The 25,124-nt window shown below is 40.4% G+C and overlaps 1 protein-coding gene across 4 annotated transcripts in view; it reads left to right on the plus strand.

Annotated features, from left to right (window-relative positions):
- Cped1 (cadherin like and PC-esterase domain containing 1) overlaps positions 1–25,124 on the plus strand; it is a 266,183-nt gene that overhangs the window by 222,183 nt on the left and 18,876 nt on the right. For 2 of the 4 annotated variants that reach the window (XM_052173293.1, XM_052173295.1), the window contains 5 exons: positions 5,177–5,313; positions 19,351–19,571; positions 19,814–19,915; positions 20,533–20,620; positions 24,274–24,420. In XM_052173293.1, the coding sequence (XP_052029253.1) occupies positions 5,177–5,313; positions 19,351–19,571; positions 19,814–19,915; positions 20,533–20,620; positions 24,274–24,420 (695 nt within the window). The remainder of the gene's footprint in view (positions 1–5,176; positions 5,314–19,350; positions 19,572–19,813; positions 19,916–20,532; positions 20,621–24,273; positions 24,421–25,124) is intronic. The other 2 variants (XM_052173294.1, XM_052173296.1) reach the window with 2 other exon arrangements.

Below are 25,124 nucleotides of genomic sequence, written 5' to 3' on the forward strand. Positions count from 1 at the left end.
TTTCAAGTGTATACACACTTGGATCTGTCTGAGACTAGCGGTCTCCCAAAACAGCGTGATAAACACCAGGAAGAGAAGAGAACAGAACAGGGCAGCCCTGGGGATAAAGCTGATAAGGATGAAAATATATGTGCAACCGCTTTGTATTTAATCACTTTTATTTCCATGTTTTATGGTGGACACAGCATATTAGCAGAGGAGTATCTGCATATCTTACAGTGTGCATGTACTAAGACGTCAAGGGTGCATGAGCCGTATGTTTTTACTGATGGCTTCCCTTGATTAGATTTCTCGAGAGCATAAATTGTTTATATTAGTCTTCCAGTGCCTAATAGACAATTTTAAAAAAGGTTTACCGAACTAAACGAAGATTTAAACTTTTTCCTCTTCCACAGGAATCTATGACACAATCAGGAGGCTACACACACACACACACACACACACAGAGAGAGAGAGAGAGAGAGAGAGAGAGAGAGAGAGAGAGAGAGCATCCAAAGCCCATAAAATCAAAGACACTAAAAAAAGTGCAGAAAGTATTGTTCTAGAATATATTGTGTGTTTACAGAGATAATCCTGTCCTTCAAAACAGGACTTTCTACATCTTAAGGGAGAACCTATCCTGGTCAATGATGCTGGAGAGTAGTCTTCTGAGCAGTTGTGTGTTTATTCAAAAATCTTCTAAACCAGCAAGCCATTTTAATGGTGTGCTACAATTTGACAGTACCGGATCCATTCTTTTTTACCTGTAATATATACTATTGCCAAACTGCCTTTTTTTATTAATTACAGTAGCTTAGATAGTTTTGAATCACTGTATTTCTTTTCTATTCCTCCATTAGTTAATAAAGTAAAAGTAGTTCTTCTAATTTGAAGAAAAGAAGTATACATACAATGATAATTAAATAAGAACTTAAAAAACTCCTCAAATCATAATATATAAAAAATGAAAAGATTTCTCTATAACTTACTTTTAGTGAGAAAATGTGAAAAACCCTCATACTTCTAATATTTATTTTATGTTTTATTTGCTAAAGTTAAACCTTTATTTTATGAGATTATGTGACAGTAATTAGTATTAGTATGTACATGATTTTATTTCCACCATGGTCCTAAATGACCAAACTTTTTTTTCTTCGTGATACCAGCCAATACGATCCACCCAAGTGGCATTTACCACAGAGCTCAAACCATAAAGAAAATTCCTTTTTCTAAAGGACAGTTGTGCTCCTCAAAATGTCATTCCTTAAAATGCCTGTCATAGTTTATTTCAGAAGTTGCAGCTTTGAGTCACTCCGTGTTTAAATATATAACACGGGGCTTGTGGTTTATGCCCCTCCTTTTTTGATAATTTTAGTTAAGAGCTGGTGTCACTTAAAATGCCAAGATTCCCCAGTCCTACAGATGTTGTACAGATGGCTACTTCAACTCACAGTCAATAAAAGGCATTGCTAACTGATTCAAAAACAGAGAAAGTCATGGCTGCATAAATATATAATAGTGTGTGACAGACAGGCCAACTGCGCAGATACCAAATCAAGTCTTCCTTTTAGGTAGGTAAAACTTAATGCCCCAAGACTAATTGTATCCATATTTGAGTGTCCCTTACAGCTGACCGCATTTTCTTCATAATGGAAGTAGCCACAGAGGGTCTCAGTTTGTGAAAAGTTAGCCCTGAGCAAGGTGAGGGAATGAGAATGTTCTGGATACATGATGCATGATGCATTTATATATACGAAGATCAGAGAGAGAGAGAGAGAGAGAGAGAGAGAGAGAGAGAGAGAGAGAGAAATGAGATAAGATAAAGTGAGATGAGATACTTGCCCAGCATGCCATCATCCAATCAGGGGAAAGTATCAACCGCAGTCTTTACCAACACATATACCCATTGAGTAAATTCAACTTGAAAAATGTTTTAATTATTACATATTACATTTAGTGCATGTGAGTGTTTTACCTACATCAAGGTGTACCATGTACAGACCTGCTGCTTGCAGAGACCATGAACTGGACTTACAGGTGGTTGTAAGCTACCACGTGAGTGCTGGGAACTGAACCCAGGTTCTCTTTGGGAACATCCAGTGCTCTTCATCACTCAGCCATCTCTCCGGCCCCTGAACTCATCTTCTTAAAAATAAAGAAATAAATCATTAAGACAATCAGATAATGTGGCTCTCCCTAAGAAACATATTGGGCCATGTATCAGTTTCAACTGATGGTTTTATACTAATCTGGCATAATGTGATATCTGAACCAATCAAATGGAGAGTCTTGATTATGGTCTAGCTCAGGTATTACACTCACTTCATTTTTACTTACTTCTTGATGCCTTTGTTTACTTCAGCTGTGAAACAAAAGTGCGGTGGGGAGCACCTCTGAGTTCCCTTCCAACTTCATTCCAGATGAATGTGCAACACTCTGGAGGCAAACTCTTCCCTTTGCCACTTAGCATCCTCTATGTCTCCTTCAGCTTCTGTCTCTGAGCAATAGTACATATCTGTCTGTCTTTCTATCTATCTATCTTTCTGCCTGCCTATCTATCTATCTATCTATCTATCTATCTATCTATCTATCTATCTATCTACCTACCGACCTATCCATCTATCTATCTATCTATCTATCCATCTATCTATCTATCTATCTATCTATCTATCTATCTATCTATCTATCTGCACACTACACACTGCACACTAAAGGAAACGCCTTCTCATGGCAGACCCTGCACTTCCCCAGTGTGTGCCTTCTATGTGGAGGCCAGCCAGATCTGTCTCACCCCTACCACGCTCATCCCCACAGTATTCACAAAAATATCATACTTTCAATGCATCTGACTCTCATCTCGCAAGGAACTCCTGTTTACAATCTAATGAAATTTCCAGAATTTTCTGTTTTCACTTTATTATGAACCACCATGGCATACTTGTGGTCAGGACACAGGACTAAAATCTATTTACGGGCAGCTCAGTGCCAGACACCATGGCAGGTGCTATGCATACTTTCCTTATAAAGTAGTAAATTTAATCATGAAAATATTAAGTCATTTGTCCAATTGAAACAGTGAGCTGCAACCCTGGCTTCTCTGTGAAACCATCTGAAAGCATTTTTCAAAAATATAGATGGCTAAGTCTCACACTTGATGTTGCGCTAGGGTACACCCTAGGCACAAGAATTTTTAAAAGCTTTCTGGGTGAGATTTGCAATCAACAATGAGTTCCATGAGCTAGCTGGAGGAGGCAGAGCCCAAGAACATGTGTGTCTCCACAGTCTGAGTAATTTCACCGTCACAGGTATTTCTACTCAATTTTGTATCACCTGTCAAGATGCTGTTGTGATCTCTAATGCGTAAATGGTAAGCCTAAGATTTGAATATCACTGCTTTTATCTCATAGATTTATCATTACAATTAAAAGCGTAGGCCCTGAATTGCTCAGTTCAAATCCTCCTTCCACTGCCTCTTCTGTGGAAATCAACACAGTATCCACTCTCCTGAATTCCAGCTGGAGAGAGGGCAAGGTAGTTCTGAGGTTTAAACAAGTTAATGGGTTGAACCTCTTAAATATGAGTGGCATGAATACATACTAGGTATTTTTTAATTCCTGTGACATTTTAATGTCATAGCACCTAACACTAACCCCTCACTCACAACGGTAGACCCTTGATGCCTGAGGCTACAATACGATGAGAGTGTGGTCTGCACAAGGAGGAATGTATTGATGGTGACTATTCCTGAAACAGAAAGCGCTCACTGGTAGTCATCGGAAAAGGCCATTTTCTGATATTCTCCTTGCATTTAAAAACCAGAGAAGAGAAAAGAAATATAGCAAGGAGATATATATGCCAGTGTTCTTTGAAATGTTAGTTCTCCATTACTGCTTTACTTGACACTCTACCTGTTAATGTTATTCTGATGTTCCTCTCTTTTCTTACAATTCAGAATTATCCTCATAGCCTTATTCCCACCCAGCTACTTTCTCTCAGTATGCTGACACTTTTTTTTCTGCTTTTGATGGCAGATCTGTAAAGGCTGTGCACTATATTTTTCTTTATACTTTCATTATTTACAACCATGTCTAAATACACCAACACTCACATACACAATTCTGACACCACACCCCTGAGGTTGTGAATGGAAGAGGTCCTCTATTAATGTTCAGGAAGGCTGAAAATCTCCCCACTGCATTTCCTATCACACTAGAGACTTTTCCAACAGCACCACAAAGCAGATTCAGAAAAAGTAGAGAGTTTTATTTTTAAAAATGTTCCTTGAGGTTAGAGGGAGAGTTCAAGCCTTAGGAGGAGAGTTCGGTTCCTGGAATCCATGAAAAAGCTTGACCTGGTGCTACAGGGCTGTAATCTTAGAACTCCTATGGAAAAAAGAGAGGTAGAAACAGGAGACTCTTCCAGAAGCTTCCAAGCCAAGGAACCTGGAATAAACAATGCAGCAGATGAAATAACAAATGAGAACCTGCTGCCTCAGCGTAGTGTGAGAAGAGAGTCGGCTCCCCAAAATTGTTAGCAACCTCTACCTCCAGTGTATCCCCCATACGTGAATAAACAGGTTTTCTTCTTTATTAATCTGAAACCAGCAAAAACTGTCATCCTGTCACTAAACATATGAGAACACTACTCACTGCAACCAAGCTATGAGGAAACCAAGAGGAAACAGCTATATATATTTAAAAAAAAAATGAAAATAGTCACACCCAAAGTGCCATCAGTCAAAGGAAGGACTCATAACCAGTCTTGAAAACTATAAAATATCAAAATACTCTTGCTCCTCTCTTGTATGTGTTTAAATTTCTTGAGCACAGTGAAGATGTCTGCTCTCATTCTGGTAACTTAGTCATGGGTTAGGATGATAAATGTTCGAGGCCCACTGAAGACCTGGAGACTCCCACTCAACTTTAGTCCTATTGAAGTTCAAAAGTAAGTTAATGGGTGTCTCCTGGTGTAGTTTCAGGGGATTCGCCCCTGACTCCAGCCTGAATGGTGCTATTTCACAACAGGACATCATGTTGATCCTCTGCTTGACTGGCAGGAGGGCCTGCATTTTCCCACTGTATGCATTATTAGATAAGAATGATCTTCTCCTTTTCATTTCTGTAGCCAGATGACATTGACTTCTATACTTGCAATGTGTAGTTTCACAAGCCAAACAAAGTCTCACTGTGTCTTCTAGGCCAGTGGATTGTGCCTTGCCTTACTTGTTCAGACAACAGGACCTGTGACTGGAGAGAAATAACCTGGCAACCACACAACTGCCAACATGACATCCTAACCAAGCCAGAACTTCAGCAGTGCCTGCAAGGAAGGAAGGTAGGTTCTGCCCTCAGTCGGGGAAGCCTGAGCGGCTTGCCTTCTACAGCACCGAAGCCAGACTGTTGTATGTGCTAAACCAGCCTCTGCCCTCTTGCAATTAGAGGAAAACTAACTCAATGCCACTTGGCTTTGTGGATCACCTGGAGACACGATCGCAGATGATCTTTAATAATTCTTGCTCGCGATAATTCTTGTCACGTTTCTCCACATCAGTCTATCTGGCAGATGGAGGATCTTAAAATGATGTGCTGTGCTGACTCAATTCCATGCTGGTTTGGTAGTATGAGCTGTTGGGAGCTTGTCCATGTCAACTGACCGTGGGTGACTGGTAGCTCCAGCATGCACCACTGCTGAAACAGAAATCTGTAGCTCAGTGCAAGAAGCCAAATGCCCCAGCATGCAAGACTCACTTCTAGAACTTACCAAGTGCACGGTGTTGTGTTTCCACTCTCACCTTGCTGACCTTCTCTTGAATGCCTGGGCAGGTCTCATGTGGACCTCAGCAGGCTGACTCTCTTGGGGCTCCTGAGCTGATGTCTTGCCATACAGTTTCTTCTTGCTAGACAAGTGTGCTCTGACTAGGCAGAGGCCAGCAGAACCTTCAGACACTTGAAACTGGCACATAGGCTGAGATGCTTGGCTGGCATCAAGTAAGTGATCTTAACCAGATTTTCGCAGTGCTTTTCATCAGATGGACTCATCCTCATGCGCCATGTGCAAGTGCTCACATATGGGCAGGCCCGTTTCAAAAGCTGATCTTTAAAAACAGCATAGTAAGGAATGCATGCCAAATTTTCTGTTAGTAATTAGCCTAAGAAGAATGTGAACAGGGGCCCGGGCTAGGGCAGGAAGATAAATGTGCTCTTCGTTTCAACAGAAGTGGAGTAATGCTCAAGATTGAGAACATGACCAATAATTAAGACTCAGTATTAGTTAATCTGTGAAAGGGAGAGCGAAAAAACACTGACATGGAAGTTTGTTGCCAGCAATATTAACTGAGCTGTTATTCTGTGTAAGGAACAGAATTTGAGAGTTCTACTGACTCAAATCTTCAAACCCACAAGGCTCTGAACTTCACTAGGGTAAGGGGTGTGTTTGATTCAATACAATAGCCTAATTGACCTACATGGTTTGGAATACATAGTAATTATTTCATGAATATTAGTAGGAGTGGGGATGAAGCTCAGTGGTAAAGTATGAACTTAAAATATGCAAAGACTCTGGTTTTTATCCCTTGCATCCTCAATTAATCAATTAATTGCAGCGGGCTAGCTTGATGCTGCGTGTATTCTAATGCTAATACTGGCTCATCCAGGCCAGGTTGCCTCAGAGATGAGAGAGTCCCAAGTAGAACCAAGTGATGCTATGTGACCTTGCCCCCAAGTTATTTCTGATTGATAAATGAAGATGCTGACAGCTAATCGCTGGGCGGGGGAGACATAGGTGGAGTTTAGGATTTCCGGTCTGGAGTGGAAAATGTCCAGAGGGAGAAAAGAAGTGACTGGAGCAGAAGTCAGCATGGATTAGGTGGGTCATGAGAACATGGCCCTGAAGGCCAGCCAAGTGGAGTAAGAGCAGCCCAGATGAAACATAGTAAGTAATATCTCAGGGTTGTCGAGGAAAGGAGATTCTAGTATACAGAGGAGAAATATCTGCCAAGCTCTTATGCTGCTTAAGACTTATTGTAATAAATAAAAGTTGTGTGCCTTTTATCTGAGAATGGAATGATCAAGGTGGGGTAGAAACCCTTGACTGGATTTAAATTTTTCTACAATAATCAATCAACATTTGTTGAATAAGTGCATAAATGAAGGTTTTAATTATTCTTAATCGAAACTTTATGCGGTAGATATTATGTGTGTTGTCTACTTAAGACAATTAAATGTTCCCAGAGATGGAGTTCAGTGGTAATATTTGCGAGCCACTGTGACTGCACCAACTTTGGGCCACGCATCGACTGTATGTTAAAATTGAATCGGTATAGCGGTGACAATCACGCTTGTAACACCAGCCAGAGAGCTCTCTACCCAAAATTCCATTCTAACCTCAGAATCCAGAGTACTGGGCACAATGCCAAGAAGATGTCATAGTCTATTGATCTGAAAAGCAGTTGATGCAAATACATCGCTAAATTATGTGACTTTGTTTCTCAGGCTCCTTTCTCCATCTGTAAAATGATAAGTAAATATGCTCTAACCCTCCACAGTGGATGGATCGCCCCTTTAGAAAGCTAAAGACACTGTAGTCCGATACCACAGACTGGGTGGCTCAGACAGACAAACTCCGGGCTGGGGAGTCTGAGGTCACCTCCAGTTTCTGCTGGTTGCCTTCTTGTGTTCACTTATAAGACAAAAGGTGTGGAAGTCACATCCTCTTTTCATTCAGAGAACACTATCATAGGGACTCTACCTTCATCACCTAGTCTAAACATGTCACCTCCTTAGAGTTCCATCTGTTATGACCAGAGTGGGTTTTACTATGCCGATATATGAGTTCTTGTTAGTCACAAACAGTGTGTAACATTGTCTGAACTGGCTACAAAGCTGGTTATTAGCAACTCTACAAGGCATGGTGAAAGGGGGACATTTTCTTTTTGTGTTATTGAGAAACGTATGTTATTATAAAACCAGAAAACCAAAGCTTATGTGCAGATGACTTCAGCAGAGGCCGGCTGGCTGGTAGAAGAAAACAGAGGTCTTACTGTCCTGTGCCTCTTAGTCTCAGGGCGAGGTGATCAGCACATTCAACCCACACTTGCTCTCACATGGGCATTGTCCCTGCCGACTCTGATGCAGTCACCGGAATGCTCATTTAGTTTGCATATAATGGTTATATACTTTAGGTAAGCATTATCTGTTTTGAGTAGCAAAGTGACATCACTAGAATCAGAAAAGTCACCTCATAGTGGTCTGGGGGCTGTAACAGCAGGACATCAGGAGTCACCTCATAGTGGTCTGGGGGCTGTAACAGCAGGACATGAGTCAGGAAGACAGAGGCTGTTCAATGAAATTCCAATGCTGAGAGGCAATGCAAGCATAGATTATATGAAACACTCCTATCTGTATAAAAACAAATGTAGCCATACAAATCTGCTTACGTACATGGAAAATGTCTAGGCGTACCAAAGAGGTAAGAGTGAAGACATAATAAGATAAAGGGACTACAGCGGAAGGCATGGGACATCAGCCTGTGGCCTCTACGCACATACACACGCACATATACAAAACACAACCAATACTTATACTACATACATACAAAACAGGAAAAGAAAATATGCATTTTATTAAAAAAAAACACACGAAGTGCTGACATTTTTACCTCTCTGACATGTCAAATAGTCAAGAAGACTTTAGCAATGCTAAATATTACATTAACCAAACTACTCAGAACCTTACTTCGCATATGGTAAGGATAGCAAGACGTGAGGTAGGAAAATCCTCAGACTGGCAGTCAAGAAACCAGAGCTACATCCTGATTGCACCTAAGCTCTCTATTCATGGAGTTTGCCTATTATTTCAACTCCCTGTCTGTGAAACCCTGCACTGCCTATTATGCCTGAGGTGCTACCTCAGGGCAGAGTCCGACAGATCATTTCCCATGTGCTGACTGTGTGACGTCACCGTTTTCATTCATCCATCTCGTGTTTGCTGAGCTAAGACTGTTGCACCAGAGTCCATGATCCCTCGAGGTGCTGGGTTTCAAGCGTAACACTAATAAGAGAAGTGTTCGATGTGTGATAATCGCATAGGCAGAGAAAAGCCCAGAGGCGGACACCAGATAGATCCAGGCTGGGACTGTCTGACAAACTCACCATAAAGTAGGTAAGCAGCTAGAGAGGAAAGGGCTTGCAAGTAGCAGCCGCAGAGCTGCCATGTGAGTTTGAACTAGCTCCATTGAGATAGAAAGACGTTTGGCATAGGCTTTTTCTCAAAAGCATCTACTGTGAGCATCCTATCATTCAAACCAGGAGGTCTCTTGCTTCCCTCCTGCCGAAAGGACAGGTGCAAATGGCAAAAGCAGATAAAAGATCAGGACAGCAGGACGGTACAGGGGACAAACAAAGGTGAGCTCGTATGTACTTCCGTTCCCCACAGTGTGGATTACATGCAGGTGAGACCATATCAAAGCATGCCCCCTTTTCCCTAGCCTTACCAACCTGAAGACTCTTAATCCATATGAAAACATCAATTTTAACTATTGCCTTGAAGGAGTTCGAACACATTGTATTACAAGAAAAGCAGACTTCTGAGTTCCAATTCTAGCAAGCTTCAGCTTTGAGTCTTTTTTTTTTAAAAAAACCCAACAGTACATGAGATATTATTTAATTAATAATATATTATGGCTAAATGCCAAGTTGGTAATATGAAATAATGCCATGTAATTTTATATAAATATAAACTTTGTGGAAAGGGATCTTTTTTTTATTCGATATAATTTATTTACATTTCAAATGATTTCCCCTTTTCTAGCCCCCCCACTCCCCGAAAGTCCCGTAAGCCCCCTTCTCTTCCCCTGTCCTCCCACCCACCCCTTCCCACTTCCCCGTTCTGGTTTTGCTGAATACTGTTTCACTGAGTCTTTCCAGAACCAGGGGCCACTCCTGCTTTCTTCTTGTACCTCATTTGATGTGTGGATTATGTTTTGGGTATTCCAGTTTTCTAGGTTAATATCCACTTATTAGTGAGTGCATACCATGATTCACCTTTTGAGTCTGGGTTACCTCACTTAGTATGATATTCTCTAGCTCCATCCATTTGCCTAAGAATTTCATGAATTCATTGTTTCTAATGGCTGAATAGTACTCCATTGTGTAGATATACCACATTTTTTGCATCCACTCTTCTGTTGAGGGATACCTGGGTTCTTTCCAGCATCTGGCAATTATAAATAGGGCTGCTATGAACATAGTAGAACATGTATCCTTATTACATGGTGGGGAATCCTCTGGGTATATGCCAAGGAGTGGTATAGCAGGATCTTCTGGAAGTGAGGTGCCCAGTTTTCGGAGGAACCGCCAGACTGATTTCCAGAGTGCAAGAGGAGTTGACCAGGCCGCTAAGATTAATCAGATAGTTAGACCCTCAAGAAACAGTCTGCTTTCTCTAGATTCTCCAAGCCACTTTGGTAAATCCCTTTCTGCTATGACGGTTTCTCTACTGTTTACACGGGTGACTGTCAACACTGGGCCTGGAAACGCAAGCCCACCTGGTGGGAAGGACCTGACACAACCCAGTTAAGATTTGAAAAGCAGCTCATGTTTCCAGAAACTTAGACCAAGAGACTCACGTGACGGTAACTGAACAGAGCAGTATTTGTCTCACCTCTGACGTTTTCTTTCGCTTCAGTAATGCTAAGTTGGATATCATCTCCATGGGAAAGCAACAGGCAGCAGAACTACTGGGAAATTCATTTCTGAGGCAAACTTGTGTGTATAGGGGTGGGGGTGGATAAATGTGGGACTCCCATTAAACTTAACTCTGATTTTACCGAAGTACTTATTTTACCTGTGTTTTTTGTGATATGTAGTAATAACTATGTTGGAGCAAAGCAAACTCAATTGAAAAACTAGGGTGTTGATCATAACTATATTTCTACAAATTAACTCTCATCTCTCAATAAACGCTGAGTGGAACTTTGATAAGCATGGGGCAGCAGGAGTCTGTGTTCACCGTGTGAAGTAATCTAGAAGTATGACAGATTTATAACTGAAAAGAAATCAAATTAATTAAACAGCCTAGCTTTGTTTGTCAGCTGAGGACAGCTCAGGATTCAAACCAGTAAGAAAACGTCTCAGAGAAGAGTCCAACTAAGAGAGGTAAATAGACGATGCAACTGGGTAGGATGGCTGCTGGCTTCCCTCCTTCAGACCAATGCCAAACGGTCACGCTGAGGAACACATACAGTCAAGTAACATTCAATGGACTGAGCAGGTTGCATTTTTTTTTATATATTTAGCAATGTACACAATATTTAAAGAAAATACTTAAACATGGCTGACAAAAGCAGTTGATTAAATTTTTCAAAAGGCCTTTTTTTAGTTAGCTGTCCCTCCTCATAGTCCCTCATAGTCCTGCCTTCCCATTCCTCTCTCACTCAATCCTCTTTTTAGATATATATATTATTTTCTATATTCTTTGTTTACATTCCAAATGATTTCCCCTTTCCCAGTTCCCCCCTCCCCATATGTCCCATAAGCCTTCTTCTCTCCACCCATTCTCCAATCATCTCACTCCTTTTTCTCTGTCCTGGTACTCCCCTACAATGCTGGATCAAGCCTTTCCAGGATCAGAACCCTCTCCTTACTTCTTCATGGGAGTCATTTGTTATGCGAATTGTGCCTTGGGTATCCGGGGCTTCTGGGCTAATTAATATCCACTTATCAGAGATTGCATTCCATGTGTATTCTTTTGTGGCTGGGTTACCTCACTTAGGATGATATTTTCTAGTTCCAACCATTTGCCTAAAAATTTCGTGAATTCATTGTTTTTAATTGCTGAGTTCACTCAATCCTCTCATTTCTCCTATATCTCTTTACAGCATTTGATTGTATTTCTCATCCTTGGAAATACAACCTCCTCCTCCTCCTCCTCCTCCTCCTCCTCCTCCTCCTCCTCCTCCTCCTATTCCTCTTCCTCCTCTTCCTCCTCTTCTTCCTCCTCCTCCTCCTGCCTGATCCCTTTCTAGCTACCTATCTTCTGTGGTTATATGGATAAATTTCATTTTTCTAAACAGATGAGCAATATTCCATTCAATAAATGTACCACATTTCATTACCCATTTATTAGTTGGTGGGCATCTAGATTGTCTCCAATTTCTAGCTACCATGAGTAGAACAGCAAGGAACATGAACAGGCAAACATCTCTGCAGCAAGATGCAGTTCTGTGGGTCCATGCTCAAGGGAGGTAGAGCATGATCTTGCAGTAATTAATCTTCAGATTTTCAAGGAACTTCCACACTGATATCCTCAGTACCTGTTTGCTACTTCACTTAGTATTCCCACCAGCAAAGCATGTGTTCCCCGATCTCTGCATCCTCACAAGCATGGGATGGTATTTGTTTTACTTGTCCTTGGAGTAAGATGAAATCTCAAAATGTTTTTAATTTGCATTTCCCTGGTGGGTAAGAATGTTGATTTTTTTTAAAGTGTTTCTCAGATATTTGTGTTTCAACTTGTAAAAACGGTTTTCTTTTGTTTTGTTTCCTATATACCAATTTTAACTGGGTTATTTGTTTTCTAAGTGTTTGATTTGTTGTGGTGGTGGTTTTTCTCCTCCCCCTCCTCCTCCTACATTCTAAATATTAGCACTTTATCAGATGTACAATTGGTAAAGGTTTTTCCCACTCTGTAGGCTTCCCCTTTGCTCAAATGATGATGTCCTTTGCTGTACAGAAGGTTTTTGTTGTTGTTATTTTGTTTTTATTTTTGTTTTAGCTTGATGAAGTCTCATGAATTAATTGTCCTTAATGCCAAAGCTATCAGTGACTTGTCCTGTGTCAACTCAAGCCTATTTCCTACTTTTTCTTCTACTAGGTTCAGGGTATCTGGTCAGATATTTAAGTCACTGATCCATTTGGAGTTGAATTTTGTGCAGGGTGATATAAATGGATCTATTTTCATTCTTCTATAGGCAGCCATAGAGTTTGACCAGCACCATTCATTAAACATGCTATTCTTTCTCCAATGTGGTTTTTTGTTGTTGTTTTGTTTTGTTTTTGTCTTCTTTTTCAAAATTCAGGTGTCTCTAGGTGTAAAGACTGGGTCTTTAATTCTATTCTGTTGATTAACATATAAATTTTTAAGTGGTGTTTTCAAGTTACATAGGATCTTGGACCGTAAGGTGTTTAAATTTTTGGAGTTTGGCTGACTTATGTCTTTAGTAACACACAAATTCCATAAAGATTACACAATTCATTGTTGCTTGTCATTTTCATTAATTGGGGTGAACAAGAAGGCATGAGTGCTACTCTTCATTATCTCCAGTTAAGAGTGACTTACACATCATGCCCTCCTTCAGCAAGAGACCAGACAAGATTTTGCCCAAGGTGGAAGGAATAAATCTATCTGCACAGCTGTTTGTTTTTCTTTTCTTGCCTAGTTTTTTGTGATGGAGAATGGGTTGCTTAAATTTCCATCTTACATTTATTTTTACCCCAAATAGCAACTTGGCTGTGTGTGATAGCCAATATAATTAAATGCATAATTGGAAAACATTCATTATAACATATCAAAATTTACAGAGAAGTAGTTTGTTGAGCTAGATTTTCATTATGACCTAAGCTTTATTAGCTATCTCACCTGTCTCAGCTGCATATCACATTTGAGCCGCCCCTTGTCTCATTGACAAATAGACATTTACCTCCTGAGAACCTTGCTTCTCAACCTTGAGGCTCCCAAGAATTACAGTGGAACCAGGTAAACAGAACAACCATTTTAATTATCTAGTTGACCAGTTTGGGCATACTTTTGTGCCAATCAGAAATGTTAAAGTCACTGCAGACTTATATAATAGGAAAATGGCTCTAGTGGATGCTCTTCTAGAGGACCTGGGTTCAGTTCCTAGCACCCACAAGGCAGCTCACAACTGTTTGTATTTCCATTTTCAGGGGATCTGGTACCCTCCCAAAGACATACGTGCAAGCAAAACACCAACACACATAAATTAAAAAAAAGCAAAAGCAAATCGTTAAAAAAATTTAAAGAGTATAACAAGAGAATAAAGACCAAAAAAGTCTACTTTCCTAGTACTTAATGCATGAAGTGGTTTGTTTGCAAGATCCCCACAAGGTCATTGGGTTCTTAAATTTCCTTTAATTTGGAGTTAGGAATTAGTTATTTTAGCATTTTATTACCAAGTTGATTATTGTTATAAATTCTTACTCTTTTCTCTTTGATTACCTATGCCAACCAATATCTTTGCACACCAGTATAAGGCAACAGTTTTTATGGGAGGCTATTTGTCAAATCAATAAGCAGGTACAGATATTTGTTATAATAATATTTCCTTTAGGATACAAATTGGAAAGGAAGAAGTCAAACTATCATTATTTGCAGACGACATGATCGTCTACCTAAGTGACCCAAAGAACTCCACTAGAGAGCTCCTACAGCTGATAAACAACTTCAGCAAAGTGGCAGGTTATAAAATCAACTCCAGCAAATCAGTGGCCTTCCTATACTCAAAGGATAAGCAGGCTGAGAAAGAAATTAGGGAAATGACCCCCTTCACAATAGCCACAAACAGTATAAAGTATCTTGGGGTGACTCTTACCAAACATGTGAAAGATCTGTATGACAAGAACTTCAAGACTCTGAAGAAGGAAATGGAAGAAGACCTCAAAAAATGGGAAAACCTCCCATGCTCATGGATCGGTAGAATCAATATAGTTAAAATGGCCATTTTGCCTAAAGCACTATACAGATTCAATGCAATACCCATCAAAATCCCAACTCAATTCTTCACAGAGTTAGAAAGAGCAATTATCAAATTCATCTGGAACAACAAAAAACCCAGGATAGCTAAAACTATTCTCAGCAACAAAAGAAAATCTGGGGGAATCAGTATCCCTGACCTCAAGCAATACTACAGAGCAATAGTGTTAAAAACTGCATGGTATTGGTACAGTGACAGGCAGGAGGATCAATGGAACAGGATTGAAGATCCAGAAATGAACCCACACACCTATGGCCACTTGATCCTCGACAAAGAGGCTGAAAACATCCAATGGAAAAAAGATAGCCTTTTCAACAAATGGTGCTGGTTCAACTGGAGGTCAGCATGCAGAAGAATGCGAATTGATCCATCCTTGTCTCCTTGTACTAAGCTCAAATCCAAATGGATCAAGGACCTCCACATAAAGCCAGACACTCTGAAGCTAATATAAAAGAAACTGGGGAAGACCCTTGAGGACATCGGTACAGGGAGAAAGTTTCTGAACAGAACACCAATAGCGTATGCTCTAAGAGCAAGAATTGACAAATGGGACCTCATAAGGTTACAGAGTTTCTGTAAGGCAAAGGACACCATCAAGAGGACAGATCGGCAACCAACAAATTGGGAAAAGATCTTCACCAATCCTACATCAGATAGAGGGCTAATATCCAATATATATAAAGAACTCAAGAAGTTAGACTCCAGAAAACCGAACAACCCTATTAAAAAATGGGGTACAGAGTTAAACAAAGAATTCTCACCTGAAGAACTTCGGATGGCGGAGAAGCATCTTAAAAAATGCTCAACTTCATTAGTCATTAGGGAAATGCAAATCAAAACAACCCTAAGATTTCATCTTACACCAGTCAGAATGGCTAAGATTAAAAATTCAGGAGACAGCAGGTGTTGGAGAGGGTGTGGAGAAAGAGGAACACTCCTCCATTGCTGGTGGGGTTGCAAATTGGTACAACCACTCTGGAAATCAGTCTGGCGGTTCCTCCGAAAACTGGGCACCTCACTTCCAGAAGATCCTGCTATACCACTCCTGGGCATATATCCAGAGGATTCCCCACCATGTAATAAGGATACATGCTCTACTATGTTCATAGCAGCCCTATTTATAATTGCCAGATGCTGGAAAGAACCCAGGTATCCCTCAACAGAAGAGTGGATGCAAAAAATGTGGTATATCTACACAATGGAGTACTATTCAGCCATTAGAAACAATGAATTCATGAAATTCTTAGGCAAATGGATGGAGCTAGAGAACATCATACTAAGTGAGGTAACCCAGACTCAAAAGGTGAATCATGGTATGCACTCACTAATAAGTGGTTATTAACCTAGAAAACTGGAATACCCAAAACATAATCCACACATCAAATGAGATACAAGAAGAAAGGAGGAGTGGCCCCTGGTTCTGGAAAGACTCAGTGAAACAGTATTCGGCGAAACCAGAACGGGGAAGTGGGAAGGGGTGGGAGGGAGGACAGGGGAAGAGAAGGGGGCTTACAGGACTATCGGGGAGTGGGGGGGCTAGAAAAGGGGAAATCATTTGAAATGTAAATAAATTATATCGAATAAAAAAATAACTCTAAAATAATAATAATAATAATATTTCCTTTAAAATGAAACATATCCTTCAATAAAGAATAATGCTTATTTCCTTTAGTAATTTAACAAAACTTAATTATCTAAAACACATAAAGATTAAATATGAATCACGTGACTGAAAGGCCAACCTGTAACTCATAATAGTTTTTAATTGTGCTCTGTGTACTGAATGAGCTGATAGACTGAAGTTAGCTGTGTTTCTTACTAAGAACACCAGCTTGTCTGTGTCACAGTTATTTCATTGACAAGACGACCTTCACATCAAGACTGAATGTTTCAGTTAGACTTTATCGTTTCTAACCTTTCCTAAATGGAAAGAGTTGGATAAAACAACCCTCCAGATGACTTTTCCCTGGCTTGTATCTTGACAATTATCTAGAATCACCTATATTAAAGAGTAATGTGTAGCAGAACTTGTTTGCTAATCAGGGAGTGTACACTGTCTACCAATCTACATGGAGTTCATACTAGTTTCCCATCCACCTTGGACTCCAGTGTTCCAGTGAGAGTGATCAGAGTGGGTGATCATGAATTAGAGGCCAATCTTGGCTTCATAAAGACCCTGTCTTAACATAGTAACAACCAAAGGTTCTATCTCAATGATTCTTAACTTAGTGTTCTGAATTGAATTGTATCATTGCCATCAAATTCATATGCTGAACTTCTAAGGCCTTCTAGTAAGTTCTGATATTCAGACATAAGACTGTTAAAGAGGCCAATAGTGTAAAATGAGGTACCAAATTCAGTACATAAACGATTAGGACACAAATGGCCAGAAGAAGACCACAGAAAGACAGTGAAGACCATAATCTACCAGCTGAAGAGTCCTCTAGAAGGAAATAATCCTGTCAGCTCCTTGGATGTGTACTTCTAGCTTACTGAAATGTTTACAAAACATTTCTGTTGTTGAAGCTACTGTGTCAGGCTATTGGTAAACAGCCCCCAATAAACTAAGACAGAAGAAGGCAAGTCATCCCCACTTCCTGAAGAAGTTTCCTGGTGGCTCAAAATCCTTTGAAATTAAGAAGTCTCTTAAACCTGGTGCCACAAACCTGCAACCCCAGCCATTGGATGAGACTTATTAAATAGGTTCATGAACTCGATGCATGCCTAGGCTAACCAAGCAAGTTCAAGACCAACCTGGGAGACTCAGACCCTGTCTTAGAGTGGAAAGTAAAGAAGGGACTAGAGAGATAGTTCAGTAACAGAATGCCTACCTAGTGTGAGCAAGGATCAAGGCTCAATCTCCGCCACTAAAAAGAAATCTTTTTATTTTAATTAAAAATCTAGACCATCAAACCAAATGCAAAGCCTAGGAAGAATCTGTTTAATTCATTTCACTATTTTATATTATCACTCAATGAAATTTGTCGGAGATTATTATTGTGGGATCTGCTGTGTTCTTTTGTTTCGCAACCATGTTTATGACAACAGTATTGCATTTGGAGAAGTTTTCTAGGCCTCCTCACAGAGGTACCTCAGTGCACTGTGGGAAATATAAGCCTTTGCAGGTTCTTAGTAAATTCACTGCGGGTGTGAATATGGGAACTGCTGGCAGAGTGAGTTGTTCCAAGTGTGACAGAGGAAATATGTGCATCACTAAGAGACAAACCAAATCTCAAAAAGGAAAACAAAACCTGAAGAATCAGTTAAGTCTTATCCAAAACCAGTCAAAGGGAATTGTCCCTGGAGAAAGTCATATTACATTTAATTCACTAAGTACTTTTCATGTGTACGCATGGCATTGTGAGGGAAAGCAGACTTCCGAAATTTACCTTTCAAATACTATTTGATAGGATACGGTGGAAAAGACACACATGAAAGTAGCCATAACATCACATAGCCTTTGATAAAAATCTATAACGAAGCTAAAATTTAATGGATTTGCAGAATACAGTGTGAGTCACTCTAGCTGGGACACTAGAGGAGACCTTTGTTAGGAGTACCGTTTATGTTGGTTCTGATGCTTGACAGGCGGTATTGTGCGGGGAGGACCTCTCAAGGCAGACGGATTAGCACAAGGGAAGAACAGATGTTGTCGAATACAAATCATGCTCCATAAGAAAGCCTAAGTCTGCCCCACTAATACAAGGAGATGCAACAAGAAGGTGGGCCACTGACCTGCACTTGAAGTCGCAGAGCCTGGGCTTCAGTCTTGAGTTCACTATTTGCAAGATTTATGACCCCAGTCTTCCCAAGTCTCAAATTTCCTATCTGTGACAATCTCCACAGAACAGAGACTATTAAGCAATAAAGTCTCGGTCACTGTTAGCTGAACTCAAAAAGTTAGTAATTGACTCTGTAGGCAATGGTGACGGAATACAGAGGGAGCAAGTAAGAGAATGCTGAATGAATTGGAGTGGAAAAAAAAAAAAAAGCAAGTGGTATGCTTACAACAGTACAGCTTTGAGGCAGTATGAACCTGAGGCTGGGCCATTCCAGCAGTATGAGAGACATCACTGAAAAACAAATGCCACTAGGACCTGCAAAGTGGGGTGTGAGACACTGCTCAAAGACCCCGGTCCTGTGTCACTTTCTGTCTTTCTTTTTTTAAGTAACAGCGTGTTTTCTATGGAGCTACGTCTATGGAGATACTTCAGTGGGTTCTGAGTTTGCACATCTATCAAATAAAGATCGAAAATCCTAAGTATCTCAAGAGTTCTGGAATATAGCATGCATCTGGATATCAGTCAATCTTGTTATCTGATGAGAGAAATATAATTAAAGCAATGAATATAAGAGAGATAGAAAAATTGATAGAAATAAGGTGAAAGGAAAGTTTCACACATTAATTAGTCAGTCAGGAGATGACACCATTACTGAAAACATGGAAGAAATAAAGTTTAGATGTTATGATGGGAGAGATTAAGGATGTTGCTATTAAAAGCTATCCTTCAATTTAATGTACAATTATGTGAGCATTTAATAAAATATTTTTTTATTATATAACATGTAAACACCTGAGGACAATATATCTTTTCTTTACAGATTCTTTTCATAGGAGATTCTACCAACAGAGGGATGATGTACTATCTAATTGAGAGGCTAAATGAGACGCTTCAGGAGTGGCAGAAGCTGCACAGCACTAAACTCTACCCCAGTGTCAATGGTGGCAAGACCCCTGTCAGTTACTCCTACTATCCCCAGTTCTGGATAAGCCCTTCATTGAGACCAGCATTTGAGAAAGCACTTGAACATCTCTTGCAAAGGTACAATGGAACAGCTATGAATGGCAAAATGCCACCATTGTGCGGTCATAACTGCACATGGTATATCGAATGTGCTGAAAAGCTTAGATACCCACTAATGTGGCTGAAAACCAACTGCAAATGACAAGGAAGTCTTGTGATCAGGAAGCCAGACATGGGTCATTGAAATGTGAGGCAATCCAGTTAAAATGTTTACCATCTGTTCAAAAGCAACATGTGTTGTTTTTCTTTCTGGATTTCAGATCACAGCCCCTAGAGAATTCTGACCAGACAGTATTGGTTGTTGGCGGTGTCCAGTGGCTCAATTCCAATCACCTGCAAATTATTCACAAGGTTTTAAAGAGGTAACTCTCTGCAGCCTCTATCAGCAATGTCTTCAGCTTTTTTTTGAAAGGACCATTTTCATAACCAAAGTTCACCCAGGACTTATTGAAAGGTCAGGGTTAGGATTTAAAATTAAAAGTTTAAAGGCAAATTTTACACATCAAAATGTTTTTATTATCTAATCAGGGATATTAGCATTCTAATTTAAACTTTCTCCAAGATCAAAATGTATTTTCTAGTCAGGTGTGGTAGCACATAATGTAATTCAAACTTTAGTGAGGTTAACATGAGAGGATAGTGAGTTCAAATCGGACAGGGACTACAGAGTAAGAGCAAACAACCAAATGTGTATATTGAAAGTTCTAATAACTTGTCTAAAACATTCCCATTGTTATATATGTGACTCTTTGGATGAAACAAAGTAATTAATATATTTAAGTGAGATTATTATCATTGCTAAATAATATCCATTAGTACACAAAATTCTGTCTATAGAAAATTTTACTATATGTCAATAAAATAGTTTAGTCCTGTATACAGAGGATCGCATTCTAAAAGGATTCTGTTGATGCCACTAACAAGCAGGTAGAAATGCATCAGACGTTCATGACTTTAAAATTCTGATCATCTTATTCAGGGAAAATTTGCTGAATATCCTAGTGATCATCAAAACTTTGGGGATTGGATTTCACCTGCCAGTGGATGGAGTGCATTTCCTAACACAGGTGAGGCCACTTCTCCTTAGGCTGCATGAATGTAGAATCGCTGATAGGAAAGGATCCAATGGGCATTCTACAATTCCCATCAGCCGTCATGAAAATAAGACCCGGTATGATTCCAAATACATCCTAACACTTCCTGCAGGATAGAAGACTGTAGCCCATAAATGTGCTGTAAATAATGTGCCGCATTCAAGGGAGAAAAACAAAAACAAAAAAACCCAAGCTATGCTTAAAAGCCCTGAATGCACAGACCAAATGCTTTAGAGGTTATATTAAGAGACTTTCCCGTCTTCAGATTCATGATAAAACCACAAATGAAATTGTCAATATCAGTGAATCTCTTGGGGAACAGTATATTAAATGAGTGTGTGTGTGTGTGTGTGTGTGTGTGTGTGTGACAGAGAGAGAGGGGGAGAAAGAGAGAGAGAGAGAGAGAGAGGGAGAGGGAGAGGGAGAGGGAGGGGAGAGAGAGAGAGAGAGAGAGAGAGAGAGAGAGAGAGAGAGAGAGAGAGAATCATTGTTTTTCCCCCAGATGGCTCCACAAATGAAAGGCATTAGGTGCCTCTAGTCAGTTCTTAAACACAGTAAATTTGTCTCAACACTAAGTAGGAAAATCAGCACAGAGAAGAAAATATTGGTAGGTCAGAGAAACAGCTGTTCTTACTCATGTTCACAAACCAGCCCAAGTGTACACGCAAGCGCAGAGTCATGGTTCAAGGGCACACTGTCCTTTTGGATGTAAACAGGCTAAGATTGCTTTCTGTGTCTGTGTTCAGCCCATCTAGCTTTTTTTTTTTTAGGCACAAAGCATGGGATCCCCCTCTCCTTCCTTGAAACTTTGCTTGCCTGAATGCAAGCATCCTATAATAGAGGAGAACTGGAGTCAGTGTTAACACTCCAAATCCAGCAGAGTGGGGCCATCTTGGGTTTGGGTAACTTAAAGCACTTGAGACACTAACAATAGAAAGGCAATAGAAAGATTTAGGACAATTGCAGATCAAGAGAGGGGACTTGGAGAGTTTTCTGCTGTAAGTTAGGAATTGGAGCCTTTTTGGTGTTACTCAAAGGCTGCCGTTCTTTCCAGAAACTCAAATAGCATTGCATACTTCCAGACATTCCTGTTATTGCACTGTTCCTCATAGCCACTAGCGCTTGCGATTTTCATTTACATTTAGGGTGTCAGCTGCCATCCATTCTTCATAGCAGGTATGTCTTCTGCACTTGCTCTATGGCAGACCTCGTGTTAAGATCCCACCTGCCCCCAGAGTTCATCCCACTCGCTCCCAGAGTTCATCCCACCTGCCCCCAGAGTCCATCCCACCTGCACCCCAGAGTTCATCAGTCTTTACAGTGAAGACAAAAGGTGGGAAGAAGACAGGTAGAAAACAGAAAGGAGCAGGATACCACGGCCAGTGATTCTGCACACCATTCTGAACTCTGTGGTATACTCTCATAGCAGTTCAAGATGGGCCTCTGGCTTCCTTTGCAGACTCATTCCTTCTGAGCAGAGCATAGGTATGCATGCACAGGAGAAGAGGGTTGTGTATACACATGCACATAGCATGCTATGCTCTCAAGTGACTCCCAGTTGTTTAGATCGATGCTTCGCCTTCATGGGTCATATTCTCACCCACCTCTTTACCTGGGTAACTTCCAAACACCTGTCAAGTGTCAACTTTTGTGTCACCTCCTCTGGGGCTGACTTTTTATGGGGCTTCTCTATTCACTGACATTATCTATTTTTTTTTTTGTATAAGAAACAATTTACTTCATACTTAGATTGCAGAGCATTGGAGTCCATGGCCATCATGTCAGGGATCATGCCACAGGCAGGAAGACGCGTTGCTGGAGCAGTAGATGAGAGCTTACATCTTGTTCAACAATAGGGAGGCATGAATAAAAGGACTAGCTATGATGCAAGTCTTTTGAAACCTCAAAACCCACACCCAATGATACCTCTTCTCCATCGAGGCCACACCTCCAAATCCTTCCCAAACGGTTTCACCAACTGAAAATAAGGTATTCAAACATATGAGCCTATAAGGTCCATTCTCACTCAAACTGCATTCCATTCCTAGTCCCTACAAGCTTGTGACCATACAATAATTCAAAAGCATTTAGTTAACATTCACTGACATTATCTTAAAGAAGACACCCTCCTTTGAGTTTCAGATTAAATTAAGCATCCCGAGACAGCAGAAAAACACACCATGTTGCTACGACCCATTTCTTTTTTTTTCCATTATTTTTATTCGATATAATTTACTTACATTTCAAATGATTTCCCCTTTTCTAGCCCCCCACTCCCCGAAAGTCCCATAAGCCCCCTTCTCTTCCCCTGTCCTCCCACCCACCCCTTCCCACTTCCCCGTTCTGATTTTGCCGAATACTGCTTCACTGAGTCTTTCCAGAACCAGGGGCCACTCCTCCTTTCTTCTTGTACCTCATTTGATGTGTGGATTATGTTTTGGGTATTCCAGTTTTCTAGGTTAATATCCACTTATTAGTGAGTGCATACCATGATTCACCTTTTGAGTCTTGGTTACCTCACTTAGTATGATGTTCTCTAGCTCCATCCATTTGCCTAAGAATTTCATGAATTCATTGTTTCTAATGGCTGAATAGTACTCCATTGTGTAGATATACCACATTTTTTGCATCCACTCTTCTGTTGAGGGATACCTGGGTTCTTTCCAGCATCTGGCAATTATAAATAGGGCTGCTATGAACATAGTAGAGCATGTATCCTTATTACATGGTGGGGAATCCTCTGGGTATATGCCCAGGAGTGGTATAGCAGGATCTTCTGGAAGTGAGGTGCCCAGTTTTCGGAGGAACCGCCAGACTGATTTCCAGAGTGGTTGTACCAATTTGCAACCCCACCAGCAGTGGAGGAGTGTTCCTCTTTCTCCGCACCCTCTCCAACACCTGCTGTCTCCTGAATTTTTAATCTTAGCCATTCTGACTGGTGTAAGATGAAATCTCAGGGTTGTTTTGATTTGCATTTCCCTAATGACTAATGAAGTTGAGCATTTTTTAAGATGCTTCTCCGCCATCTGAAGTTCTTCAGGTGAGAATCCTTTGTTTAACTCTGTACCCCATTTTTAATAGGGTTGTTTGGTTTTCTGGAGTCTAACTTCTTGAGTTCTTTATATATATTGGGTATTAGCCCTCTATCTGATGTAGGATTGGTGAAGATCTTTTCCCTATTTGTTGGCTGCCGATTTGTCCTCTTGACGACCCATTTCTTTTATCTTCTTGTTGTTTGCCTTTTCTAAGGGAAAAAAAATCAAGCATTTCTACTACCTTTCAGAGATGGGAAAGAAGATGGTGGTTCCTTCCCTGAGATAGTTGGCAGCATTGATGGAGTGAGAGGATGTGCTGGGGAAATGCATAGAAGAGATAAAAGGAAGTTCCAGGGAATAAACAGGAAGCACTGTAGATGTTCATTTATTGTTGTATCACGTATACATAAAGGGTTGTGCTGATGTTTTGAGAAAAGTAGAGCACGTCTTTATTTTAAAAAATGATATGGAATTCATCTCTAATATTACCAATCTTGATAAAAGAAGATGCTGTAACATCTTTTTGAGTTACTAGAGCATAATATAATCCTCAGGTAATAAAATCCCTGTGTCTCTTGCTTGGCAATACAGAGTGAAGTACGGAACCTATATAAAGAAAATCTGAGCATTCTGGAAGCTGCCAAAAAATATGGCTATGAAGTAGTAGACACGTTCACTATCACAATGGGACGGCACAAAGAATTTCTGCAGGGCAATTGTGGGTGCCATTTCCATGAGGTATGTGCACGGGCTCCCAGAGTTGTGCCGCTTTGGGTTTCTGGGTTTGGTTTTTGTTTGTTTGCTTGTTTATCTTACACCTTTAATGCATTTGCTTGTGTTGTTTCACATAAGAAAATTATGTGAGAAGGAGGCGAAGGGAGTACCAGCTGTGTGAAATGAGGCACTGGAAGTCAGTGTTCAGAAACATTGGAGAAAGGTTACTTATAGGAACATGTGACTCGAAGATGTCTACATCACAGAAAAGCCCACCCAACACCAGTGATAAATCACAGAAACTCTATTCCCAGAGTACCCAGCTCAACCTGGAGGCAGCCTCACCATACATAGTCTTCCCCCCACACGCAACCGTGTTACTGCTTAATGTAACCTTGGACATAGTATCCTGCAGCCTTCTGGGCTTCGTGAGTCTCGGAAGTTTCTTAGTTGCTTGAGTTGTTCATATCTCCCACCTCCCTCTAGAAGGGAATGCTTCAGTTCAGAAGAAACAGCCACATCACATTTGGAATCTGAGCTACCTTGTTAGCTTTTGTGTGAATGCAGGACCCAGGAGACTCTGCTAGCGCTCAGAGGAAGGGTGCCCCAATTTACCTTCCAATCAGATCTTGATTCACTCTCTTTGTTCCTTCTCAATTTGACCCTTTTACAATCCAGAAGACATTTAGTCGGTTGATTAGTCAGATGACAGTTTATTTCTGATCCTG

This window comes from Apodemus sylvaticus, chromosome 2 (genome assembly GCF_947179515.1).
Source record: "Apodemus sylvaticus chromosome 2, mApoSyl1.1, whole genome shotgun sequence".
Taxonomy (NCBI): domain Eukaryota; kingdom Metazoa; phylum Chordata; class Mammalia; order Rodentia; family Muridae; genus Apodemus; species Apodemus sylvaticus.